The sequence below is a fragment of the Vanacampus margaritifer genome, chromosome 1 (assembly GCF_051991255.1).
Source record: "Vanacampus margaritifer isolate UIUO_Vmar chromosome 1, RoL_Vmar_1.0, whole genome shotgun sequence".
Lineage (NCBI taxonomy): Eukaryota > Metazoa > Chordata > Actinopteri > Syngnathiformes > Syngnathidae > Vanacampus > Vanacampus margaritifer.
In genome coordinates this window covers 64,839,835-64,861,537 of record NC_135432.1, presented here as the reverse complement: position 1 = coordinate 64,861,537, position 21,703 = coordinate 64,839,835, and the positions used below count along the sequence as shown (strand labels likewise).

The 21,703-nt window shown below is 38.6% G+C and overlaps 2 protein-coding genes across 4 annotated transcripts; one reads left to right on the top strand and one right to left on the bottom strand.

Annotated features, from left to right (window-relative positions):
• Positions 1-255: 255 nt before the first annotated feature.
• Positions 256-18,748, bottom strand: LOC144048996 (plastin-1-like). Of its 3 annotated transcripts, none has more exons than XM_077561540.1 (18): positions 18,600-18,748; positions 10,631-10,840; positions 9,881-10,158; positions 8,905-8,980; positions 7,178-7,338; positions 6,954-7,083; positions 5,734-5,866; positions 5,510-5,591; positions 5,175-5,340; positions 4,324-4,466; positions 3,357-3,452; positions 3,043-3,238; positions 2,883-2,961; positions 1,808-1,922; positions 1,598-1,731; positions 1,102-1,225; positions 859-992; positions 256-678 (listed from the first exon to the last, which is right to left on the bottom strand). In XM_077561540.1, exons 3-18 carry the CDS (start codon positions 10,061-10,063, stop codon positions 540-542), a joined length of 2,091 nt encoding a protein of 696 aa, XP_077417666.1. In that variant the 5' UTR covers positions 10,064-10,158; positions 10,631-10,840; positions 18,600-18,748; the 3' UTR covers positions 256-539. The 3 variants fall into 3 exon arrangements, with proteins under 3 accessions (XP_077417666.1, XP_077417683.1, XP_077417675.1); XM_077561557.1 differs by having other exon boundaries at positions 8,905-9,024; positions 9,881-10,032; XM_077561549.1 differs by lacking the exon at positions 18,600-18,748 and adding an exon at positions 11,742-11,813.
• On the top strand, positions 11,924-19,826 carry gyg1a (glycogenin 1a). Its single transcript, XM_077561633.1, has 7 exons — positions 11,924-12,090; positions 13,671-13,806; positions 14,078-14,252; positions 14,561-14,723; positions 16,115-16,241; positions 16,902-17,130; positions 18,612-19,826. The coding sequence occupies exons 1-7, from the start codon at positions 12,084-12,086 to the stop codon at positions 18,813-18,815; spliced, it is 1,041 nt and encodes a 346-aa protein (XP_077417759.1). The 5' UTR covers positions 11,924-12,083; the 3' UTR covers positions 18,816-19,826.
• Positions 19,827-21,703: the final 1,877 nt, after the last annotated feature.

Genomic DNA, 21,703 nt, shown 5'->3' with positions numbered 1-21,703 from the left:
CATTTCATTTTATAATTTCGTAAAATATAAAAAAGCACATTTATTTTTTATGCGCAAAATCAATATAATTCTATATAACATTATGACATCTATAGTCATTACATATATATTATTTAGCGTATTCTATTATAAAATACTATATATTACTGTACAACTAAACCATATATCTATAGTAAAAAATATATGACAAAATCACATTGCACAGACAAAGCTTCTGCCCTAATTTAATTTTACTGCAATAAGTCACAACTCAGGTTTAGGATACTTTGAGTTTTTATTTGCTAGGAGCCACGTTCAGTGTACATTTAAGGACATAAAGCTTCACAGTGAAAAAGTCAATCATTTTTGCTTTTCTCATCCACTCCAATGTCCAATTAAATAAAATACACGGGGGAACAATCACAGAAATGAAAAATGCAATTTTTGTAAGAATGAGGCATGATTCTACAGTATGTATATGTATTTTTCATTGTAGAAGACTGCATGAATGAGGAATTAAATAATGCAAAAACATATATGAGCGGATGTTATTTCGGAGTTTAGCGATGGGCCTTTTTCAAACCATGACCCATAAGGCAGGCGAATATCGTCAGCACCATCTTGGGATTCACCTCCACTAAGTCGTCAGGCAGAGCGTAGACACGAGCGCCGATCTTCCGGGCCAAAGAGACTGCATATCTGAAAAAGGAAGAGGAAAAAGGATGAGTTGGCAGGAAATACCAGAGGTGGAAGCAATTCAATTCATTTTGCTGCCCCTTCTGGTGTGGCGGCCTTGGCCACCAGGGGGCAGTACAAATAGTCTCGTAGACTCATTGAGCTGCTGTAATATTTGTTTACTATGACTAGGCATTTATTTACTTGGCGTTGTTGAGCTTGTCAGCGGTCTTCATCACGCCCCTCTCCGGTCTCTTCACCATGTCCCACTTGACGGTACCGGGAGCGATGGCGTCAATCAGGTCGATCACTGGCATGCTGGTGCTGATGTGAAGATCCTGTAGAAACACACAAATGGGATTGCACGGTTCAGTTTGAGAGGGTAGAATGCAATGAGTTTCCTTGCCCGTAACATCTGTCAGAAAATTAAGAGTCTCGCACACTCGCCTTGAAGCTGCTGATCTGTGAATCTTTACCCTTTTCTCTGAGGGTGGTGTTGACCCATTTGAGAATGATCTGCTCTCCCACTTTCTCGCCGCCACCCAGATCTGATAACACCAGCATCGTGTACCTGCGTGTGGAAGTGTGATAACAGGTCACCTCTTTCTGTGTATTGCGGTCAGTGGTCACATAATCTTTGTCATGTTTTTCCTGTAATTTTGTTGGCTTTTTTTCCTTTTGATACTTTGAATTTGTTTGGACCAGGGGTGTCAAACTCAGCTCTACACCCTCAGCAGGGTCCTCGAGGGTGCGTGGGAGTTCGCCCAACCAGTAAAGACCCCGGATAAGCGTAATTGAAGACGGAACGGAAAATATATACTACGGTAATCTTAAACCAGTGCAATCAATGTAAAAAGGCCCATCAGGAAAACCTTTCAATGCAATATAACCTCCCACAACACAGCATGCACGTGTTACAATTCCTTGACAAGTCACAACACACCTCCTCATGAGCTGCCACACCAGCGCCAGGGTGTGCATGGGGCTTCCCTCGTTCAGGTTCTCGCCCCCGATCCCGACGAGGGAGAAGTTGGCCACGTTCCTACCCAGGGCCACGGCGCAGTTGCAGTTCTCCAGCTGTGTGCCCAGTAAAATACAAATTGTCCATTTTTGATTGGATTCGAAACGGTCTTGGTGCTGTCATGAGTCAAACCTTTTTCATATTAGCCCCAAGGGCGGGGTAGGGAGGCTGATTGACTTTCTTCCAGTTGACGGGAACGTTCACCTTCTCGTAGAGCTGCAGAATCACCAAACCGTCGCACAGATCGCTGAGGCATAGTAGCATTAGATTTATTTAAACACACTGTACTTGTGTATACAACATCTATAAAATAATTATGATCGTTCGCATTTTTTTTTTTTTTTTTTGACAGCTATGGTACAGATTTAATTTGGTGGGGCATTTAGACAAAGTAAAAATAAAGCACCGGGTATTGAGAATTTAAGACTATGTAAGTTATATAGAAATATATTTTGAATATAATTTATATTATAATTAAATAGATTTTTAATTATTCTATTTCCATTTTTATGATGATCAATTTTTGACTGACAGGACAGATTTATTTTGAGCAGTCATTTTGAGGATGTACTTAAATCAAATCATCAAACTTGTTTTGAAGATATATATTTTTAAATATACAAATAGTATATTTTTGCATTTGTAACTGAATTTTGTTTTTTTTAAATACATTATTGACAAATATGGTACAGAGTAATTTTGGAGGACTTTTCAATTTTCTTTTAATTTTAATATTTGTAATTTTTCCAGGCTTTTTCTCTCCATTTTCCTCTTATTTACATATTATGCTTATTCATTGGAATTTTCTGAACAATTACTTGGGTTGGAAGAAAATAGAAAAAAAGTTTTCTAAGTTATTATTTTCTTTTTAGAAAATCACCAAGAGTGTGGTTGCAGTTGCCTGCTAACTTGAATTTAAAAAAATAATTTAAAAAAATAATACATTTCTGATAAATCTGGATTTTTTTTTTGTTTTTCTTTTAATTTTTAAAATTTTAACATTTTGGGGGTTGTCCAAAATTTCCCAGGCTTTTTTCCTCTCCACTTACCTCCTGTTTTTGCAGAAAACACATATTGCTGATTTATTGGCATTTTTTTCTGAATAATTACGTGGGTTGGAAGAAAAATAGAAAAAAAAATGTCTTCCAAAAATTTTTATTATTTTCTTTTTGGAAAAATGCCAGTGCCACTTTTTGATTTGACTTACTGGTACATGTGGTTGACGTATGGGTTGACGCCCAGAGAGTTGATCCAGTTGCGGAAAGTCTTCTCTTCTCTGCTCTCGGCTGTTAAGACAGGACATTCCCACCGTCACCCGCCCATTCCTGCAACAATCGTAGCGTGGCAAAGAGTCTGTTGGGTCTCACGCTCCAGTTGGGCCGCCTCCAAGCCGTTGACGTGGCCCCTCTGCAGGGCCGGGTGCGTGTTGAACAGGTTGGCCACGAAGGCCAAGTTGAGCTTGTTGTTCCCAGCGGTGACGTCTTGAGCCGTCACAAACTGCCGGCAGTCCAGACGGGCCGCCTGCTGCAGCATCAGTTCGGCGCGCCGGTTCAGGTCCCAATCCTTCCAAGAAAAATGTTGCGAAAAAGATGTAATTCCTCACGAGGTCTATGCAAAATCGAACGCCAATTTTTTTGGTCAGAGGGCAGATTTTTACCACAGTTCCACTAAAGTGACTCACATTCAGGCCGTTCATGTCGATTTTGACATTCATGAAGTCGTCGTGCTCTCCACGAGGAGCGATCTGGTCCAGGAGGTGGAAGTAAGCCCGTGAGTCCTGCGGAATAAGGAAGCTCAGTGATAACATGTCCATTAACTCATTCACTGCCCGCCATTTTCACTGAAGCAACCCCCTTCGCTCCCGGCGGTTTTACTGGATTTTGAGTGATTTTGCAAGGCCCGCATAATATTGTGTTCTATTGCTATAAAACATGGAAGTTACTAAAAGAAAGATTAGAGTCTCTTCTTTCATCAAGAAAAAAAAGTATATTTCTATCTGTGTCCGTTTTGCAGCAATTAGCATTAGAATATAGCTAAGTTTCATCATTATTCACAAATCTGTTTAAAACAGTGGGGGAAAGAACTTTTTGCAACATGGCCCTGGTTGATCTCTTATACTCTGCTGCCACCTGCTGGCCGATTTTGTAATAACTACCATTGCCTCCAGTATTCTCTTCAGTTCAGATTCTGCATCAAAGCCTTCTGTATGCTCTAGCATAAAAATACATTAAAAAAACAATGTATAAATATGTCTTTGGGAGCATGGTCATGTTTAAAATACAACGTATTTATATGTTTTTGGGAGCAAATGAGTTACCATGACTGATGGCAAGTTACGTATGTAAAAGTAACTACATAAAAGTAATATTTTCTTAAACCGGCCAAATCTGCGGGAAATCAAAATTTCTATTCTTAAAAAAATGTATAAAAAAGACTTCTTATCCTTGCCATGGAAATCACCAATTGTAAATCCCAAAAACTTTAGACTATACTTTAAATAACTCTTCCACAACATGACAAAAAAAAAAGGTTCGCCCACTCTAGTTGTCAAATTAAAGTGAATTTTCGGTCCATCCTGAAATCTTAAATCCAAGATTTTTTTTCTGAGTAGTGTCTGTGCGTGTGTGCGCGTGCGTTGTCAGAGAGACCATGATGTCCCCGCTGAAGTTGCCGATGCTCTCGGTGCCGGCGTTGCGCAAATGGTAGTTGACCCAGCGGAGCAGCAACTCTTCAGGGGAGAGAGACATCAGGTGGTCCAGACTCTCTCCCTCGTTGAGGAGGCAAATCATGCCTGCAAAGCACACACACGCGAGCACGACTCATTTAAGCTTGGATGGAGATTTCACACGCACATACATTAGGCCGAGTGCGGTGCGATACTGCACGGTCCGATAAAATGATCACTTACATCATCAAATGTTTTAAAAATATTTAAAATGTCTGAATAGAGCTATCCAAACAGATTTTAGCAATTGTTTTATTTATCTTACTAGAAAAGTATAAGTATAAATAATTGTATTTATTTTATTTTTTTTTAATGTTGTTTTTAGTAGCACTGATATTTAATTTTAGTATTGCTATTTTTATTTTATTTTAGTAAATTAGTTATTATATTGTCTTTAAAAATATATATATATGTATATAAATACCGGAAGATTTGTTAAATATTTTTATTTTAAAAAAACAACAACAAAAACACATAGATAGATTTTTTTATTACTATTCATATTATATTTAGTTAAAAAAAAATATTTTAGTCATTTGATTTTATTGCTTTTATTTTAGTTACAAATTGCTCAGTTTTAATAATTTTGTTTCATCTTAATTTAAAAAAAAAACAGCACATTAATTTTAGCATAGCAATTATTAAATATTTGTAAAAAAAATAATAATAATAAAAAATGTGAATTATATTAAACACTAACAAGCAGGCCAAATTAGTGTTACAAATGACAATGTACACACACAAAAAAAAAAAAAAAAAAAACTGTGTACCGACCTTCATTGCGGCTGATTTCGATATCAGCAAAGAGGCCCACTTTGATAATCTGCCAGAATAATCCCAGCACCAGATGAGGTTTGCCAACCATCAGAGCAAGTGCGTCGATGTTCACCACCGTGCAGCCAATGGCCGAAGCAGAGTTTAGCGCCAGGACAAGATTTTCCTAAAAATGTGCAACACCCCCCCCCCCCCCCAAAATGTGTTATTTTCATCTCTTTTTATATCCATACACATATAATACTGTACAGTACAGTAATCTCTTCGGTAATATTCATAAAAAGACGACTTTGCACTTTGGCAGCAATAGACGTCACGTGTTTGCAGCCACTCACAGTCTTTGTGAAAGTCGTGAGCTTCCGCGTGTTGATGACTCGCTCGTCGATGGTGTCGGGCTGGGAGAGGTTGATCATCTTGCTGCCAGGGAGAACAGAAAGTAAACTCACAGTATTGATGTCACGTGTGTTGCGTGTGCTTTCAATAGGACACACTGAGTGTCGTTAGCGTGCCAAATCCGACTGAATATAAAAATCTGCAAGTGTATATAAAATGAGCTCACCACAGCAGGATGCCATCGCGGACGGAGGTGAAGAGGCTTTCATCGTCGGGGTTCATTGGCAGCAGGTGGCGGCAGTCGGGATCTTTGGCCAACGCTTTGTTGATCCAGTTGACAAACGCTACCTTCTCTTCATCTGCACACAAAAACAGAACACATGCGCACTTTTAAATGTCAACGTTCACGTGCTAGGAATGTAAACAAGTAGTAGTCTTTAAAATCCATACATTTTCTATAACCCTGACCCATGAAATATATAGGAGAAAATTGTCAGAGTATTTATTGGTCTTTTGAACAAACAAACAAACTAAAACATTTTTGAAAATCAAGTTCCACATATGGCTTTTGATTTGTATCATATTTGATACATCCGGTCACAATACTTTAAATTCATACATTTAGAACTGTCAAAAATATAATAATAAACAGACATATCAAACATATTTGTATTTCCAAAAATCTTGCAAGGGCGCTGGAAAAGCCATCAGATGGGTGATACCGCCCTCTAATGGATTATCCGTGCAATGCATGTGTCAGATCATATAAAAGTCAGGGTTTTAATTGGGAAAAAAATATTACACTCATGAAATAGAGGGATGAAAATGCATTGTATTTAATTTGATACGTTTGTCTTAATCCTCTTAAACCAACTTGTTTCTTCTTTAAAGCACAAAATCCGTAATGCATTTATGGCCTAAATCACGTGTCAAACTCAAGGCCCGGGGGCCAGATCCGGCCTGCTGCTTCATATTACATGGCCCGTGACTCTTGCTAAAATCTCTACCAACATTTCTAAATGTCATATGTGAGCGTTAGCTCTTTGACTGCCAAAAACGTTAAATAACGTTTAGTAAAATCCTATGGAGGAGTGCCAAAGACGTTAAAAGACGTTTGTTTCAAAACAGAGGTGAAACTAACCATTTTCTATTGTTGATTACTGAAAAACGGAATAAGGCAGAAACAAACTTTTTTTTCTGATGAAAGATGAGAGTCCAATCTTTCATTTGGTAGTATGTGTGTTTCCATAGTCCAAACACAACATTTTCTGTGGACCTTGAAAGATCAGTCAAAAATGCTTAAATCGGCTGGCACCCACGGCATCCCTTTTCTGAAAACGTCTGGCAGTCAAAGAGTTAAGGGACTATATATTTTCAAAAATAATTGCTGCTGTTATCAGAATCGGCCTCACAAAGTCCATATGGATCAGGCTGTAATTCTCGCACCTGAGTAGGAGTGTTGTGTCCCCACGCTTGAGATCCCCGACATCCCCCCGATGGACCGGATGCCTTCCTTCCTGGTGACGGATTTGCGGAAGGTCTCGCTGAACTTCTTGCTCTTCAGCTCCTGATAGATCTAAAAAATTAAACAAAATAAAAAGCACACGCCTGTGTAGTAAAGCGTATCCGGCGTGTTCAAGCGCGTGTCAAATTTTGGGCCGTGAGCTCACAGAGACAAACTCCTCAAAGCTGATCTTCTCATCCTTGTTGGTGTCGCCGGCCGCGAAGGTCTCTACAATCTCCCGCACTTGATATCCGGGCAGGGAGAAGCTGGCTTCGCGGAACAGCTCGTGGAGCTCAAAGTCGCTCACGTAGCCGCTGTTATCGATGTCTAAACAAACAAAACACACGCAAAGCACAAACTTTTTAGCGCCGGCAAACCTCAAGAGGACTTTCAGAATAAATGGCCGCAGTTCATTTTTGGGAGATTTGTATTTTGTGGAGAATAACTTGCAAGTTACCTCACAAAGCATAAACTCTCCTATTGTAAAAGTAATATTTAACCACATCACATCACATTTGGACAATACTAGCATGAGCAGTCAAGTTGTGGCTAGAAGTACGGTAGCTGCTTGCGTCCACTATTCAGAATTAGGGTCGGGCTGCATGATTATGGCCAAAATGATCATCACAATTATTTTTTATCTATATTGGAGTCAATGATTATTAACTCTTTGACTGCCAGACGTTTTCAGAAAAGGGATGCCATGGGTGTCAGCCGATTTAAGCATTTTTGACTGATCTTTCAAGGTCCACAGAAAATTATGTGTTTGGACTATGGAAACACACATACTACCATGAAAGATTGGACTCTCATCTTTCATCAGAAAAAAAAGTTTGTTTGTACCTTATTCCGTTTTTCAGTAATCAACAATAAAAAATGGTTAATTTCACCTTTGTTTTGAAAAAACGTATTTTAACGTCTTTGGCAGTCCTCCATAGGATTTTACTAAACGTTATTTAACGTTTTTGGCAGTCAAAGAGTTAATCACAATTTTTCACCATGTTACAGGAAACATCGATTTTTATTACCGTTCAACAAATAATTTGAGGGACTAAACAGAAATTCTTTGACTTTAATTTATTAATCACATTGAAATGAAGCAAACAATTACAAATTGTTTACATTTTCTATAGTTGTTTGAGAAAAAAAACTGCTACGTAACACTTTAGGATTATCAAGATTTGGGGGTGGCCTCGGCCCCGCATTCCACTAAACTAGATTCACCCCTGCACTGAACAGCGACCAAAACAAGAGCAAACTGTAGTAAGATGACCATTTTTAAAACAGTTACTTGAGGATCATTAACTCTTTGACTGCCAAAAACGTTAAATAACGTTTAGTAAAATCCTATGGAGTGCCAAAGACGTTAAAAAACGTTTTGTTTTTTTTCAAAACAGAGGTGAAACTAACCATTTTCTATTGTTGATTACTGAAAAACGGAATAAGGTAGAAACAAACTTTTTGTTCTGATGAAAGATGAGAGTCCAATCTTTCATTTGGTAGTATGTGTGTTTCCATAGTCCAAACACATAATTTTCTATGGACCTTGAAAGATCAGTCAAAAATGCTTAAATCGGCTGGCACCCACGGCATCCCTTTACTATCATTATTTGTTGCCTGATAAGTAATGTGATTAATGCATAGATTTAAAACACACACACACATTAAGAAGTCATTAAATGAAAGGCACGGTGAGCAGGCAGTGGTTGCAGGCCACCGTCAGCATACATGGCCTAATAAAACAATAAAATATTGATGATTAACTGTTCAGCAATGATTTGCAATGAAAGAACAAATGTTCCACACGCCAAACGAGTAATTAAAAAAAAAAGGTCCTGTGTCTTGACACCGTAAAAGTTGTGTGTGCGTGTGTGTGTGTGTGTGTGAACTGACCGATTTTATTGAACGCCTCTCTGAGCTCGTCCAGGTCCTCCTTGGAAATGTGGGTTACGTGTTTGTCCATGGTGGCCTGAAACACGCAAGCCGCATCAGAATAAAACAAATGGCAAAAATCTGAAAAAAAACAAACAAAACAAAAATCAGCTAATTTTTGCACATTTTATAATAGCTTAAATCAATTACATCTATTTAAATTCAATTATAATTTTATAATTATGACCAAATCAGTTATAATCAACTCATCATTTAATAAAATTAATTAATGTTAAATGTATATGTAAAATGATTTATTTTGCTAATATCTACTTAGTTTATTTACAAAAATAAATTAACCATTTGTCAAAATGTATTTGATTGATAAAAATATAATAAAAATGAATAAATAGGTGTGAAACATGTTCATTTAGGTAATAAAATATTTCATTCTCATTATAATGTCATTATAATTGATTAATTGAGTCAATTAAGCCAATACAAAATACTAAATGCATATGCATTGCTTTTATTTTACTGTATTTTATAATTTACCATAAAACATTAAATGAGATGATTAAAAATATTTTCAAATGAATAAGAAAAACAAATGCTATTCTAATAAAATAATTTGTTCTAATTTTTAAATGTCATTATTTATAATCACTGTAACTATAAATATCTAACAAAATGCATGCAGTAGTTGGGAAATGTTACGTTATGTAATTTTTATTTATTTATTTTACAATTTTATCATTGACAACAAATCAACTATTAAATGAGATTTTTTTTTTTTTTTAATGAACTTTAATAAACCAATTTAGGAGAATAAGGCTCCATTAATGCAACACATATTAAAGGTCTCTTGATCATCTAAATGCTTAGTGGGCTGCATTACAGACAGGAAGGATGTGGCTTACGAACCCTACTTTGCAAACCCCTGCGCTTGCCTATAATGAATGACACCCCCACAAATAATAAATAGTCAAGTGCTTACCTTAACAGTTGAGCTGGAAATCAAAACGCCCCCTCTAGACCACCACCACCAGAGCGGACCTGATCGGCAGCGTCTTGTCCTCCGCAGACGAGGCAGGAAGCTGTAGAGCGGCTTATCACTCTGGAGGAGCGAACCTTTGGCCTGTTTGGACCCTGGGATAGGCGTTGTCCACACGGTTAACATTTAACACCTATTGCCTTGAAAGTCTCAAGAAGACACAGGAAGTCTGCCATTTTGGCTCAAAGCGGCCATCTTAGGCTTCACTATTTTCAAAGCTCCTGCATAGTAGAAAAGATAGAAATATTCAGCACAAGTCAGTTTCACTATTTTCAGAACCTAATATCGCGGCCCATGCTTACTCCAAACCTAAAAAAAAAAAAATCTGAAATCCTATTATGGTCCTCAGAGGACGTTAAAGCTCATTGGGAGCTACTTCTTTTTGGCGGGTGATGACAAATATGTCTTAAAATAAAACAGAGAGCGCAAAAACTATGTCCTGGCAATGGAGGATGAAAAAAAAGAAAACACCTTCGATGTCAATCAGTTTTACACACACTCAAACTGAAATGTTACGCCTAAATTAATAACATCAGGGCCCACCTGCTTGGATCAGTGACGCTCCATTAGGGATGCAAACTGAATTAAGTACAATATGGCTGCAAAGTTTAGCGTTACATCACCCTCTTTCCCTCTGTTCAATAATCAAACTAATTCTCACATGTAAATGTACATAAAAATCCATTTTCTTACCTGCATTTTCTCTGCCAACACACCAAGCCTTCCATGTTTTCTATCCAGCCTCCCATGGACACATGATCAGCTCTTTTTGTTAGAGGTGCTCTCCGGTTACTGTGGCCCACCAACAACAGCTGATCCCAGAGCAGCGGGGTGAAGGTAGACAAGCGGGCCAAAGAAGATGCTGGCCCGGTTTAATAACCTGCTTCATTATTCATTGGCAGCCTGGAGAACGCAAAACACATGATCAAGAATTGTTGATGTAAATGCTCTGGATTTGCACACTTGGACAATAGCTTCATTTCCAATATTATGATCAAAAACGTATTATAATAACCCACTGTAAAATTATGCAGTTTGAATATAAAAAAAAAGTCATGAATATTCAATAAAAATGCAATGCACAAAATTTTAATTTTAAACATGGCCCTAAATAAAAGCTGAAAACAAACATTTGTCAAAGATTAGCTAATAAGTTAGTTAGCTTGTTAGTTAGCTGGAGTGAGTCTCAATAGTCCTCTATTACTTTAGTACTAATTAAATTTGATGTGATTTCTTTTAATGTACGGAATTAATTTAGTGGAAATAATGACTGAGGCTGCATTGCAAAATCCATTACGCATATATTAGTCAGCAATATTTTGTGCACGTTGAGACAGATCCACCCTAAAATCAGCCAAGTTCACCTTGGCAGGAAATATGCTGTACAAAAAAAAGAAGAAGAGTGCATTCTTAATCCTTGTGGTATTTTGACAAAATAATACAACATTAACGGATTTAAATTGTGTGGGGGTGGGAGCACACAATAATTGCTGTAATGCTGAGTCTTGACCACCATGGGGCAGTAATGGAATAGCTAAACACCTTCAGACGCTAAAAGTTAAAAAGTACAACTGATTGTCACACCTAAGTAACAGTGAATAAATAGCAAAATTAATCAAAACGGACCTAAAAAGTTACTTTTAAAAAAAACATTGCAGTCAAGTACAAAGACAATGGATCTTAACTTAGTATTGGTCAGGTAAGAAGGCAGAAATAGTTTCAAGAAAAGGAAGGAAAGTAGGAAAAACGGTTTGAGGCAGAAGAAGAGAGGTTAGGAGGAGGTTAGATGTTAAAATATACAGACTTTTGGCCCACTCTGATTTGATTTTTATCCATCTAAATACAAATCCCTTGACGTTTATGACCTTCGCAACACCTGTCGACGCCATTTTTTTTTTTTTTTAATAAATCGTTTAATCAGCTGCGCGAACGCAGCAGCCGGCTAGGTGGGGGCGTGGTCAGTGTATGACAGTTGTCACGTGACCCGGAAAACGCGCTCTTTAATTCCTGAGCTGGAATTCGCTGCAGCTGTTTGAGACGAAGCTACGACCACCACCACCACCACCACCACCATCGGCTAGTCCTCCATCGCGGTGCTTAATTCTTCGCGTGCTTCCCTGTCGAGACACCGCGGCGGAGTCTCACCATGTCCGGTAAGAGACCGACAACACGCTCGGCCGCCTGATTCCTCTGCAGTCCTGCTTCTGTTCTGTTCTGTTCTGCCATTTTAATACGTCGCTAATATTTGTTTTAAAAATCGACACGAGTAGTGGTAGGGGTAGAAGTTGTAGAATTTGTAGGAGTAGTGTCTTTTAGCATGCACAGCAACTATTACGCGTAGTATTCGCACGGGTGCGTTTTATTTATTTTTTTTTTTAATGAGTTGATGCAGCAGTTCAGATTGTCCAGTCAGCCTCCGCTCGCCCTTAGTCTTCCGGTTAGGATTTTCAGAATTTAAGTTTGACGTGTGCGTTTTATAATTTTTTTATTTTAATGTTTTGTTTGTTGAAATACAGTAGTTTTAATTGTTTAGAAGGCCAACCCCAGAGTAAAACTAGACTTATTTGCACTGGCAAGAGTTAATCTTATTATAAGTTGCACCTATAATTGTGGCATGTATGTCAAAATGATCTAACTGTCAAGATTTTTTATTTTTATTTTTTTACATTGAATTTCTTGCCTTGGTGAAAATTGGTGTGCCTGCCTCCTCCTACTGGATAGTTTGGCCGTCTCATCTTTGGTTGGCTACATGCTTCTTTCTATTAATTGTAGATGTTCATAAACTTGTTGCAGGTGCTGAACACTTTCCATGCATGCATTCAGCAAACCCTTCATAATTGGGGGGAATTAAAATAAAAATGACTGGTTTCCAATTCTAAACAAACGTATTTATTTCCAAAGTGCATATTTTGAACAATGTACCAGTTTCACTCCAAATCATTGTCTTAAAAAAACAAACATAAATTGCACACACACAAATTTAACTCTTTAAATTTTTACTGGAAATCGATGTGACTTTTTTTTTATTGAGATCAGAGCCTCGAGTGTGGGGAGAGAAAAAAAAAAAGCGCCCGATAGTTAAAGCATTTTTGTGGCATGTGGATAACTAATACAAACGGCGGCCATGCAGAACGGTGTGTCCACATACACATTTTGGGGAACAGGCAAATAACTAAAGGTTTACTTAGTTCTTTAATTTAACAAGTGATAGGTGGGCTGTCCCTGCGAGAGTCCCAAGTATTTGCATACAAATATTAAAAAAGTCAACTGTCCACTTTTAAATATCTGCAGTATTTAATTGATGGATTTTATTTCACTTTTTTTTTTTTATTGCAAATACCTCTAGTCATGTTGCGAGCCAATCTCTTGTACAAATAAATTTATCTGTTTCCTAACTGAAACCGTTAAATGTTGAAAGTGGAAATAGCTCTGGTTGCATCACTGCCACTTTACGTTTCTCCACTCAGTTGCGTCCTGTAACTTAAATTATTTAAGGAAAAAACATCTACTCATTGCTCCATCAAGAAAAAACAATGACCTAAAGTGAACACTGCACAAATGTAATACCTTTTTAATTAAACTAAAAATAAAACTTAAAAAAAATACAGCTTTTGGAAAAATGTGTTCATGTGCCGAATGAAATGTTGAATTTAAAGGAATGCTCAGGTGTAAAAAAAAAAAAAAAAAAAAAAAAAAAAGCATTATCCATGAATATTTTTGGTGTTGTAATCAGGCGAAGCCTTTGTGACGCTGGCCACCAATGACAGCTACGCCAAAGGGGCCATGGTCCTGGGCCGCTCGTTACGAGACCACCACACCACCAGGAAGCTTGTCGCCCTCATCGGACCTCACGTAGCAGAACCGTGCAGGTAACTACGGGAAACCGTTACTATTCACAGGGTTCGGGACTAAGGTTAATTAGATGCTTTAGCTTGGTATGACACTAAGAGTCTTTCTATGCAGAGGATAAAGAATATGACCCCTTTGAAGCAGTTTCGCTAATGTGCAAAAATGAAATAAATGCAGTAAATCCACAGATGGGTGCAATTTTTTTTTTTTTAAATTTCATCGATGAGGTTGTTCTTCGGAAAATGGCGAGGCTTTATAATACTTTGTGTCAGCAAGCGCTTGATTTTACAGGGAAGTGCTGCGCTCCATCTTTGACGAGGTGCGCCTGGTGGACGTCACAGACTCGGGCGACGCAGCCCACCTCGCCCTGATGCAGCGGCCCGACTTGGGCGTGACCTTCACCAAGCTGCACTGCTGGACGCTGACGCACTACGAAAAGTGTGTGTTCATGGACGCCGACACCATGGTGACTAAACCTACACTTTTTTTTTTTCTTTCAGGAAGCCATTTTGTTTTTTAACTGCTAGTTTTCTTTGCGTTAACATGGCAACCTCTCAATTGCGCTTCGTTTCGGACTCTTTTTACAAAATGACGAATGTCAGCAAGATCTCATTTTGTAGTCACTTTAGATCGCAGGTGTCAAAGTTGAGGCCTGGGGGTCCATATCTAATTATTATTATTATTATTTTTTTTTTTTTTTATTATTTTTTTTTTTTTCACCTACTGGTAATTATTTGTAATGTTTGGCAATTGTATGCCCCACCGAAATGTTAGGTGCTTTGCAACATCGACGAGCTCTTTGAGCGCGAGGAGCTTTCGGCCGCGCCGGATCCCGGTTGGCCGGACTGCTTCAATTCAGGAGTGTTTGTTTTCCGGCCGTCTATGGAGACGCACGAGAAGCTGCTGACATTCTGCGCTGACAACGGAAGTTTTGACGGTGACCTTTTTTTTTTTTTTTTTTGCACATTCTTTATACCATGAAAGCAAATGTTTATATTTAGTGAGATTGACCAATTGTGCTAGTCCAGTACGTCCAACTTTGACGGGAGTTCACGACGCCTGACCCCGTTGAGGCCTCTTGAGTCATGTGAAGGGTCACACCTCTAACCTGTGGTGCCTTCAGTCAAACAACAGTAAATGACTGATGGCAATACCAATATTGTTTTTTTTTTTGTTTTCAAACATGGCATTTGTACCATATCACGGTCCAGACTCGGTTTAGAAAATGAGTTTAGAGCAGAGATGCGCAACTTAAATGCTGGAAGGGGCCACAATTTTTCCATAAGTATTACAGCGGGGCCACATAGGACCGTGCACTTCAACCAGAGGTTTGAAATATGTGCTCTATAGATTAACATTTTTAAATAAATGCATTTCTCAATAAAATATAAACTATTAAAAAAAGCAAAGGGTTTTAAGCAAAAAACAAATGCACCTGCGAATTTGCATATTCACAGATATTTTTTTCACCCCCAGTATATTTAAAATATATATATATTTTAGGTATTTACATCGCATTTGAAAAAAAAATGCTTAAAATGATTTTCTTTCTTTTTTTTATTTGAGAAAAAAAAAAAATTTTTTTAACTCATTCACGCCCAACCATTTTCACTGAAGCAACCCCCTTTGCTCCCGGCTGTTTTGCTGGATTTTGCATATCTGTTTCCGTTTTTGCAGCAATTGGCATACGAATATAGCTAAGTTTCATCATTATTCACAAATCTGTTTAAAACTGTAGGGGAAAGAGAAAGCTCTTTCCTGGCCCGGCTGATCTCTTATACTCTGCTGCCACCTGCTGGCTGTTTTTGTAATAACTACCATTGCTTCATACATTCTTTTCAGTTCAGACAGTGTATGCTCTAGCATTAAAAAAACAACTTTATAAATATGTCTTTGGGACACTGGTAATATTTAAAATAGAACATACTTATACGTTTTTGGGAGAAAATGAGTTGCAATCAATCAAGGGGCCCTGCGGAGTGTTGTCAGGGGCCGCATGTGGCACGTGGGCCACAATTTTGCCCCTCCCTGGAATCCACATTACAGTAATCTGGTCATTCTGGACTCCTTTTGAGAAAAATATTTTGACTAAAATTGTCCAATTCCAGACAGTTGGGAAATGACAGATTTTAGTCCCATCTTATTCCAGTCTCCGTTTTTATAAACTATATTTTAGTATTATTGTCTTCTCCTTCCCTTTGGAGAATAATAGCACTCTGTTATACTGACTGAATTTCCCGTGATCTCAAAATAACTTTATAAGGAGAAATCTTCTCATTCCGGACTAAAATGAACTATTAGAGCTAATATTAGTTTTTGTGTTCCCAGGTGGCGATCAGGGCGTCCTCAACAGTTTCTTCAGCACGTGGTCAACAGCCGACATATCCAAGCACCTTCCTTTTGTCTACAACCTCAGCAGCATCGCCATCTACTCTTATCTGCCCGCTTTCAAACAGTACGCACACATACGCTGATTGTGTAGTGAGCCATTAAGTGTGTTTTGGGACGCATATCTAAGGTCAATTCAAAGGTGGTCTTTTTGTGTGTGTGTGTGTGAGGGTCCAAATGCAAGAAGAGGACCACAACCTGACCTAGTTGTCACCTTTCTTTTAACTCATCCACTCCCAGCCAACCATTTTCACTGAAGCAACCCCCTTCGCTCCCGGCTGGTTTACTGGATTTTGACTCATTTTGCGAGGCCAACAAACTATTGTGTTCTATTGCTATAAAAACATGGAACCTACCAAAATAAATATTAGTCTCTTTTATCAAAAAAAAGTATATTTCTATCTGTTCCGTTTTTCAGCAATTAGCATTAGATTATAGCTAAGTTTCATCATTATTCACAAATCTGTTTAAAACTGTAGGGTAAAGTGAAAGCTCTTTCATGGCCCTGGTTGATCTCTTATACTCTGCTTCCACCTCCTGGTCGTTTTTGTTAATAATTACATTGCTTCAACCATTCTCTTCGGTTCAGAGATTGCACCAAAGCCTTCTGTATGCTCTAGCATAAAAATGTAAAAAACGTATAAATACGTCCTTGGGAGCATGGTAACATTTCAAATGAGCAAATGAGTTACTTTGTTTACATGGAACGTCTTCTGTGTCCACACAGCTTTGGCCACGACGCTAAGGTGGTCCACTTCCTGGGCAAGACCAAACCGTGGTGCTACGCCTACGACGCCCAGAACGGTGAGGTGATTGGTCGCCCTGACTCGAGCGGGCTGAACCCGGATTATCTGCAGTCCTGGTGGCGGCTGTATACCACGTCAGTGATGCCTCTGCTGCAGCGGGCCTATGGCGACGCGCCCTTCACCAGTGGCGTCATGGAAGCGGGCAATGAGGTGAGTTATTGCAAATTGAAAACATCATAAATCATGCGGTTTCTACTAAGTACTGTCAAATGTCCTCCAATTTCGATACTGTATATGATCGTTTGCCGAGAAATGTTTCTTGGGAGGAGCAATATGGCGGCCTCGCGACTTCAAAAGTCTTGGCCTATCGGCTATCCAATCATATTCAGATCAGTGGTTTTATTACATTTATTTTTAATCCGATTGGCGCCAACTGAGGCTAAAATTGCTGCTTCAAGCCAAAATGGCCAACTTTATATGTATTTTCACTTTTCAGACATGACTAGCAAATTTTATATTGCAGAGTGAAACTGGATTTGGGGGTTGCATTTATTTTGAAAATCCAGTTTGGGCCAACTGAGCTTAAAATTGCCAACTTCCTGTCTCTTTCTGGGAATGGGCCTTTGAGACTTTTTGATGGCTATGACCATTTTTTTTTTATTCCGATCCCAGAATTACTAACTTTGTGTATTTGAAACTGGCTCTTGAAATTGGCCCATCGGGCAAATGTCTTACGAATTCTGCCTGTGCGCAAACAGTCGAGCCCTGCAAAAAAGTCTTTCATCGTTCCACCATAAAACGTGGTTGCATCACCATCTCTTATCTGTTGCAAAATGTATAGTTGTACTTTGACTGTGGTGATGAAATGCCTCCACGGATAGTAGTGCCCCCCCCCCCCCCAGATGAAACACTTGTTTCGCATTTTTTCAAACTGAGTAGTTGACCTTCATTAGATATTATAATAATATTTTTGTCAATTTAACAGTAAACTGGGGGTGACAAACTGCTTGAAGCAAGCATGCTGTCTCTTATTTGCAAAACTATGAGTGTTTATGATGGTTTTCAATTTATTGTCTGGGAGAGACTAAGAACGGGTACAAAGAAATACAAGGTTTGTGGAGGAGTAAAATTATTTCCCAAACATAGGGGTGTCAGGCGAAAATTGTCGCAAATTTTATATCAGTTCTAAATGTGCAGTATTTTATTTCTAAGTTTTTATATTCTTAACATAAGTGGAAAAAATGTTAAAATGAGTTGAAATTAAAAAGATGTACTGTAAAAAAAACGAGTGATTGATTTGTTGAGGTAATTTTTCTGCCACTAGATGGCATAATTGCATTTGTAAGACAGTCACAGCTCAGTGCATTTTTTTTTTCATATTAAGAGCTATCTAATCTTTAACATGGAAGTAATTTATGAGATTCTACACATTTTTAAAATTGTAAAATACAACTTGATCCCAGTCTCCTCAAATATATGCATTATGACATTTATTACTACGAAATTTTGACGTAGACGTGTCTGCTGCATTGCGACTGGAATTCCCAGTACAGGCTTTCCAAGTAAGGGGCGCTCATTAATTGCTCGTTTAAAAAAATTGTCGCGTTGAAAGAACTTGAACGCACTAATTTTGACACTCCTACCCAAACGTATGTCACCAATTTTCACCTGTTTCCCACCTGATGATGCAGGATCAACTCCGGCAGGCTGAGCGCGGAGAGCAGACGGCTTCCTCATCGTCCTCCCCATCAGCCGCCGCCTCGGCCAGCGTGACCTCCCCCCGGCCCATCTCGTCGGAGGAACGAAAGCAGCGCTGGGAGGCGGGCCAGATCGACTACTTGGGCGACGACTCCTTTGCCAACATAGAGCGCAAGCTGAACTCTTTCCTAAAGTAGCAAGTAAGGCTGTTGAACAGAGAGCAGAGGGGCCGGTGAGGAATTGAACCCCCAAACATCCCTGCCCCCACAATTACACAGAGCCAACATATAGACAGTGTGTGATGTCACTTTATCCCCAACGAGCTTGATTAACACTGTTAAAATGAGTATTTTTAGCATCAACAATGCATACACGGGCTGGGCAATAGCAGAGTAACTTGAATTTCACTATTGTGCTAACAAAAACACCAATTGGGTGATTTATTCTGGACAAAGCAATCCACGATATCACACTCTGTAGGTGAAGAGGATGGTTATCCCTTGGTGAATTTAGCATTAGCGACTTAGCTTCAACACTGGATGCCTGAGATGAGAAATAACAGTAACTTGAGATAAGAATATCGTGCCGACAATATGGCGATTGTGTAATATTTGGATTGAACAATTTATGATGTAACAGAAGAACAAAGTCTTCCCTCCATCAAACTAGCATTAGCCACTTGGCCTCAACAATGGATAGCGGATACATTGTCTCAATATTGTGCGAACGATGCAATAATTGTGATATTAGAAAACGTAAAGCTTGATGAAATTAGCATTCACAACATGGTATCAACTATCATGTTAGCACGATACAGCATTTGTGTTTTATTTTGAAAGAAAATCATATTACCGTATGTAGCTGAACACTTGTTAACTCTTGATAAATTAGCATTAGCGACATAGCACCAACACTGGATACAAGAGGATGAGGAAATGGCAGAGTGTCTAACGAGCGAGTTAACCCAAAATATGGAAGAGTAACTTGTGCTAATGTCATGCTATCGTCCCTGCTAAGGCAGTAGTGATTTTTTTTTTTTGGACCAAACCAATCTGTCACTGAAGAACACTATTAACACTTGATGAAATTAGCATTAGCGATTTGGCATCACAGTTGGATATCGCTGTGAAAAAATCCCTTCTGCACTGTCATAATGGTGTGTAAAATTCCAAGTAAAAATGTGAATTTAATAAAATTTTTACTAAGGCTGTATTATCAATTATGTGGGGGAACAATCACAGTAAAGTGCATCTACGAGAGGCCACCAACCTTTCTGAAACTGAGCCACAATTTGGGTACTGATTTATGGATTTAAAAAACATATATTACACTTCTTAAAAAACATATTTGCTCAAAATACCTTTTTGTTAATATTAATTTAAGAATTTGTCACAATTAAAATATCTGCCAGTGTTCGCGTAACTTGTACATTTCCAAAATCATAAAAAAAAAAAAAATGATGCATTAAATAAAGTCACCACTGTAGTTGAGCTACAACGGTCAAGAGTAAGAAAATGAAATCTCACTTAATGCTCATTTGCCCCACCAGACAGGAGAGTGCGTGGGTGCACTGGGACACAGAATGAATTGGTCTTTTATACAGTAGGATCGGGGGAGGGAGAAAAAAAAAAAAGGGGGGGGGGGTTCATGTAGAGGGCTTGTTCCTGGCCGCTGGAGCAGGGCTACATTTTTTTGTTTGGGTTGCCCAGCAACTGTTTAACGGCGGAAAAATTTCCGGATTAGAGAGGGCAGCACGATGCACAAGGGTTAGTCTGCCTCAGTCCTGGGTTTGAATTTCAGTTCGTACGGTTTGTGTGCATTTTCTTCAGGCGCTGCGGTTCATTGAAGACCTTAAATTGTCCTTTGTTGTAAATGTGAGATGTTTGGCTCGTGACCAATTCAGGGTGACTCCCGCTTTTTTCGCCAAAAGCCAACTCGTGTGGACAACAATTTTGAGTCGTCATATGCGTGAATGGTCATGGTTATCTTAAATAAAAATTGTCCTTAGACAGTCCGTGTGAATGGTTGGTCTTCGTGCCCTATGATTGGCTTACTAGCTAGGAGAAGTGGAATAGGAAAACAGAGGGACGGCAATGCCAACAAGGTCCAAATGTTTTTAAGCATTCCTTTTGATTTCTGTTGAAACACTACAGTAGAGCGCCACCTACCTCCCATCCTCTTGCATGCAAGTCCTGTCTCGCTGTTTGTGGTCCTCGTGTAGCCAAGTTCCTGACCAGCTGCCTTATTACCGTGTTCACTGTTTTACCTCTCCATTGTGGGAAATCGCCCTATCTCGTTGGTGGAGGTGCGCTACGTCCTGAAATAAGAAAAAAATAATGCAGACGTGAAACCTTGTCGATGCACAATTCCCTTGTGGCTAATAAAAGATGATGAAAAAATGGCTTTTTTTTTTTTTTTTTTTATTGTTCAAATATGATAAAAATCTGAAAATGGGGCCAGTGTACAGTATTTACCTCCAAGGTTTTCCAGCATGACCTGGGATGGAGTATTAAGATTTAAAATGATACATTTAGTGTATGTGTTAGGGGTGTTAATTTTAAGTTCCTTTAACACCACATATTTCTTAACGTGCAATTAATGAACCGCCGCTTACTTGGAAAGCCTGTACTGGGGGGAGTCCAGTTGCATTGCAGCAGACACGTCCACGTCAAAATCAAGCAGTAATACATTTAATAATGCATATATTTGTGGAGACTGCACATTTTTAAAATTGTAAAATACAACTTGCCCCAGATATTCACAAATTACTTCATGTTAAGATTAAATATAGCTCCTAATATGAAAAGAAAAATGCACTGAGCTGTCAGTCTTACAAATGCAATTATGCCACCTAGTGGCAGAATGACCAACACAATTCAGTATCAAACTCTTTTTTTACTGTAAATCTATTTAATTTAAAATCATTTTTATGAAGTTTATCAATGACTAAAATATGCAGCCATTTTTCTATTTAACATTTTTCTACTTGAAAACTTGGGGAAGAAAATATTGTACGTTTAGAACGGATATAGAATTTGCGATTGTGAGTTAACTATTGAAAGTCATGCGATTAATTGCGATAAGT

Bases quoted from the DNA above. Each gene is read 5' to 3' on its own strand.
- gyg1a (XM_077561633.1), top strand. The intron at 14,253-14,560 runs GTGACTAAACCT...CCGAAATGTTAG, and splicing joins TCATGGACGCCGACACCATG to GTGCTTTGCAACATCGACGA. The intron at 16,242-16,901 runs GTACGCACACAT...GTGTCCACACAG, and splicing joins TATCTGCCCGCTTTCAAACA to CTTTGGCCACGACGCTAAGG.
- LOC144048996 (XM_077561540.1), bottom strand. From the start codon at position 10,063: ATGTTAACCGTGTGGACAACGCCTATCCCAGGGTCCAAACAGGCCAAA. The intron at 5,592-5,733 runs GTGAGCTCATTT...TCTCCCTGGCAG, and splicing joins CGCGATGGCATCCTGCTGTG to CAAGATGATCAACCTCTCCC. The intron at 1,923-2,882 runs GTAAGTCAAATC...ACTATGCCTCAG, and splicing joins TACGTCAACCACATGTACCA to CGATCTGTGCGACGGTTTGG.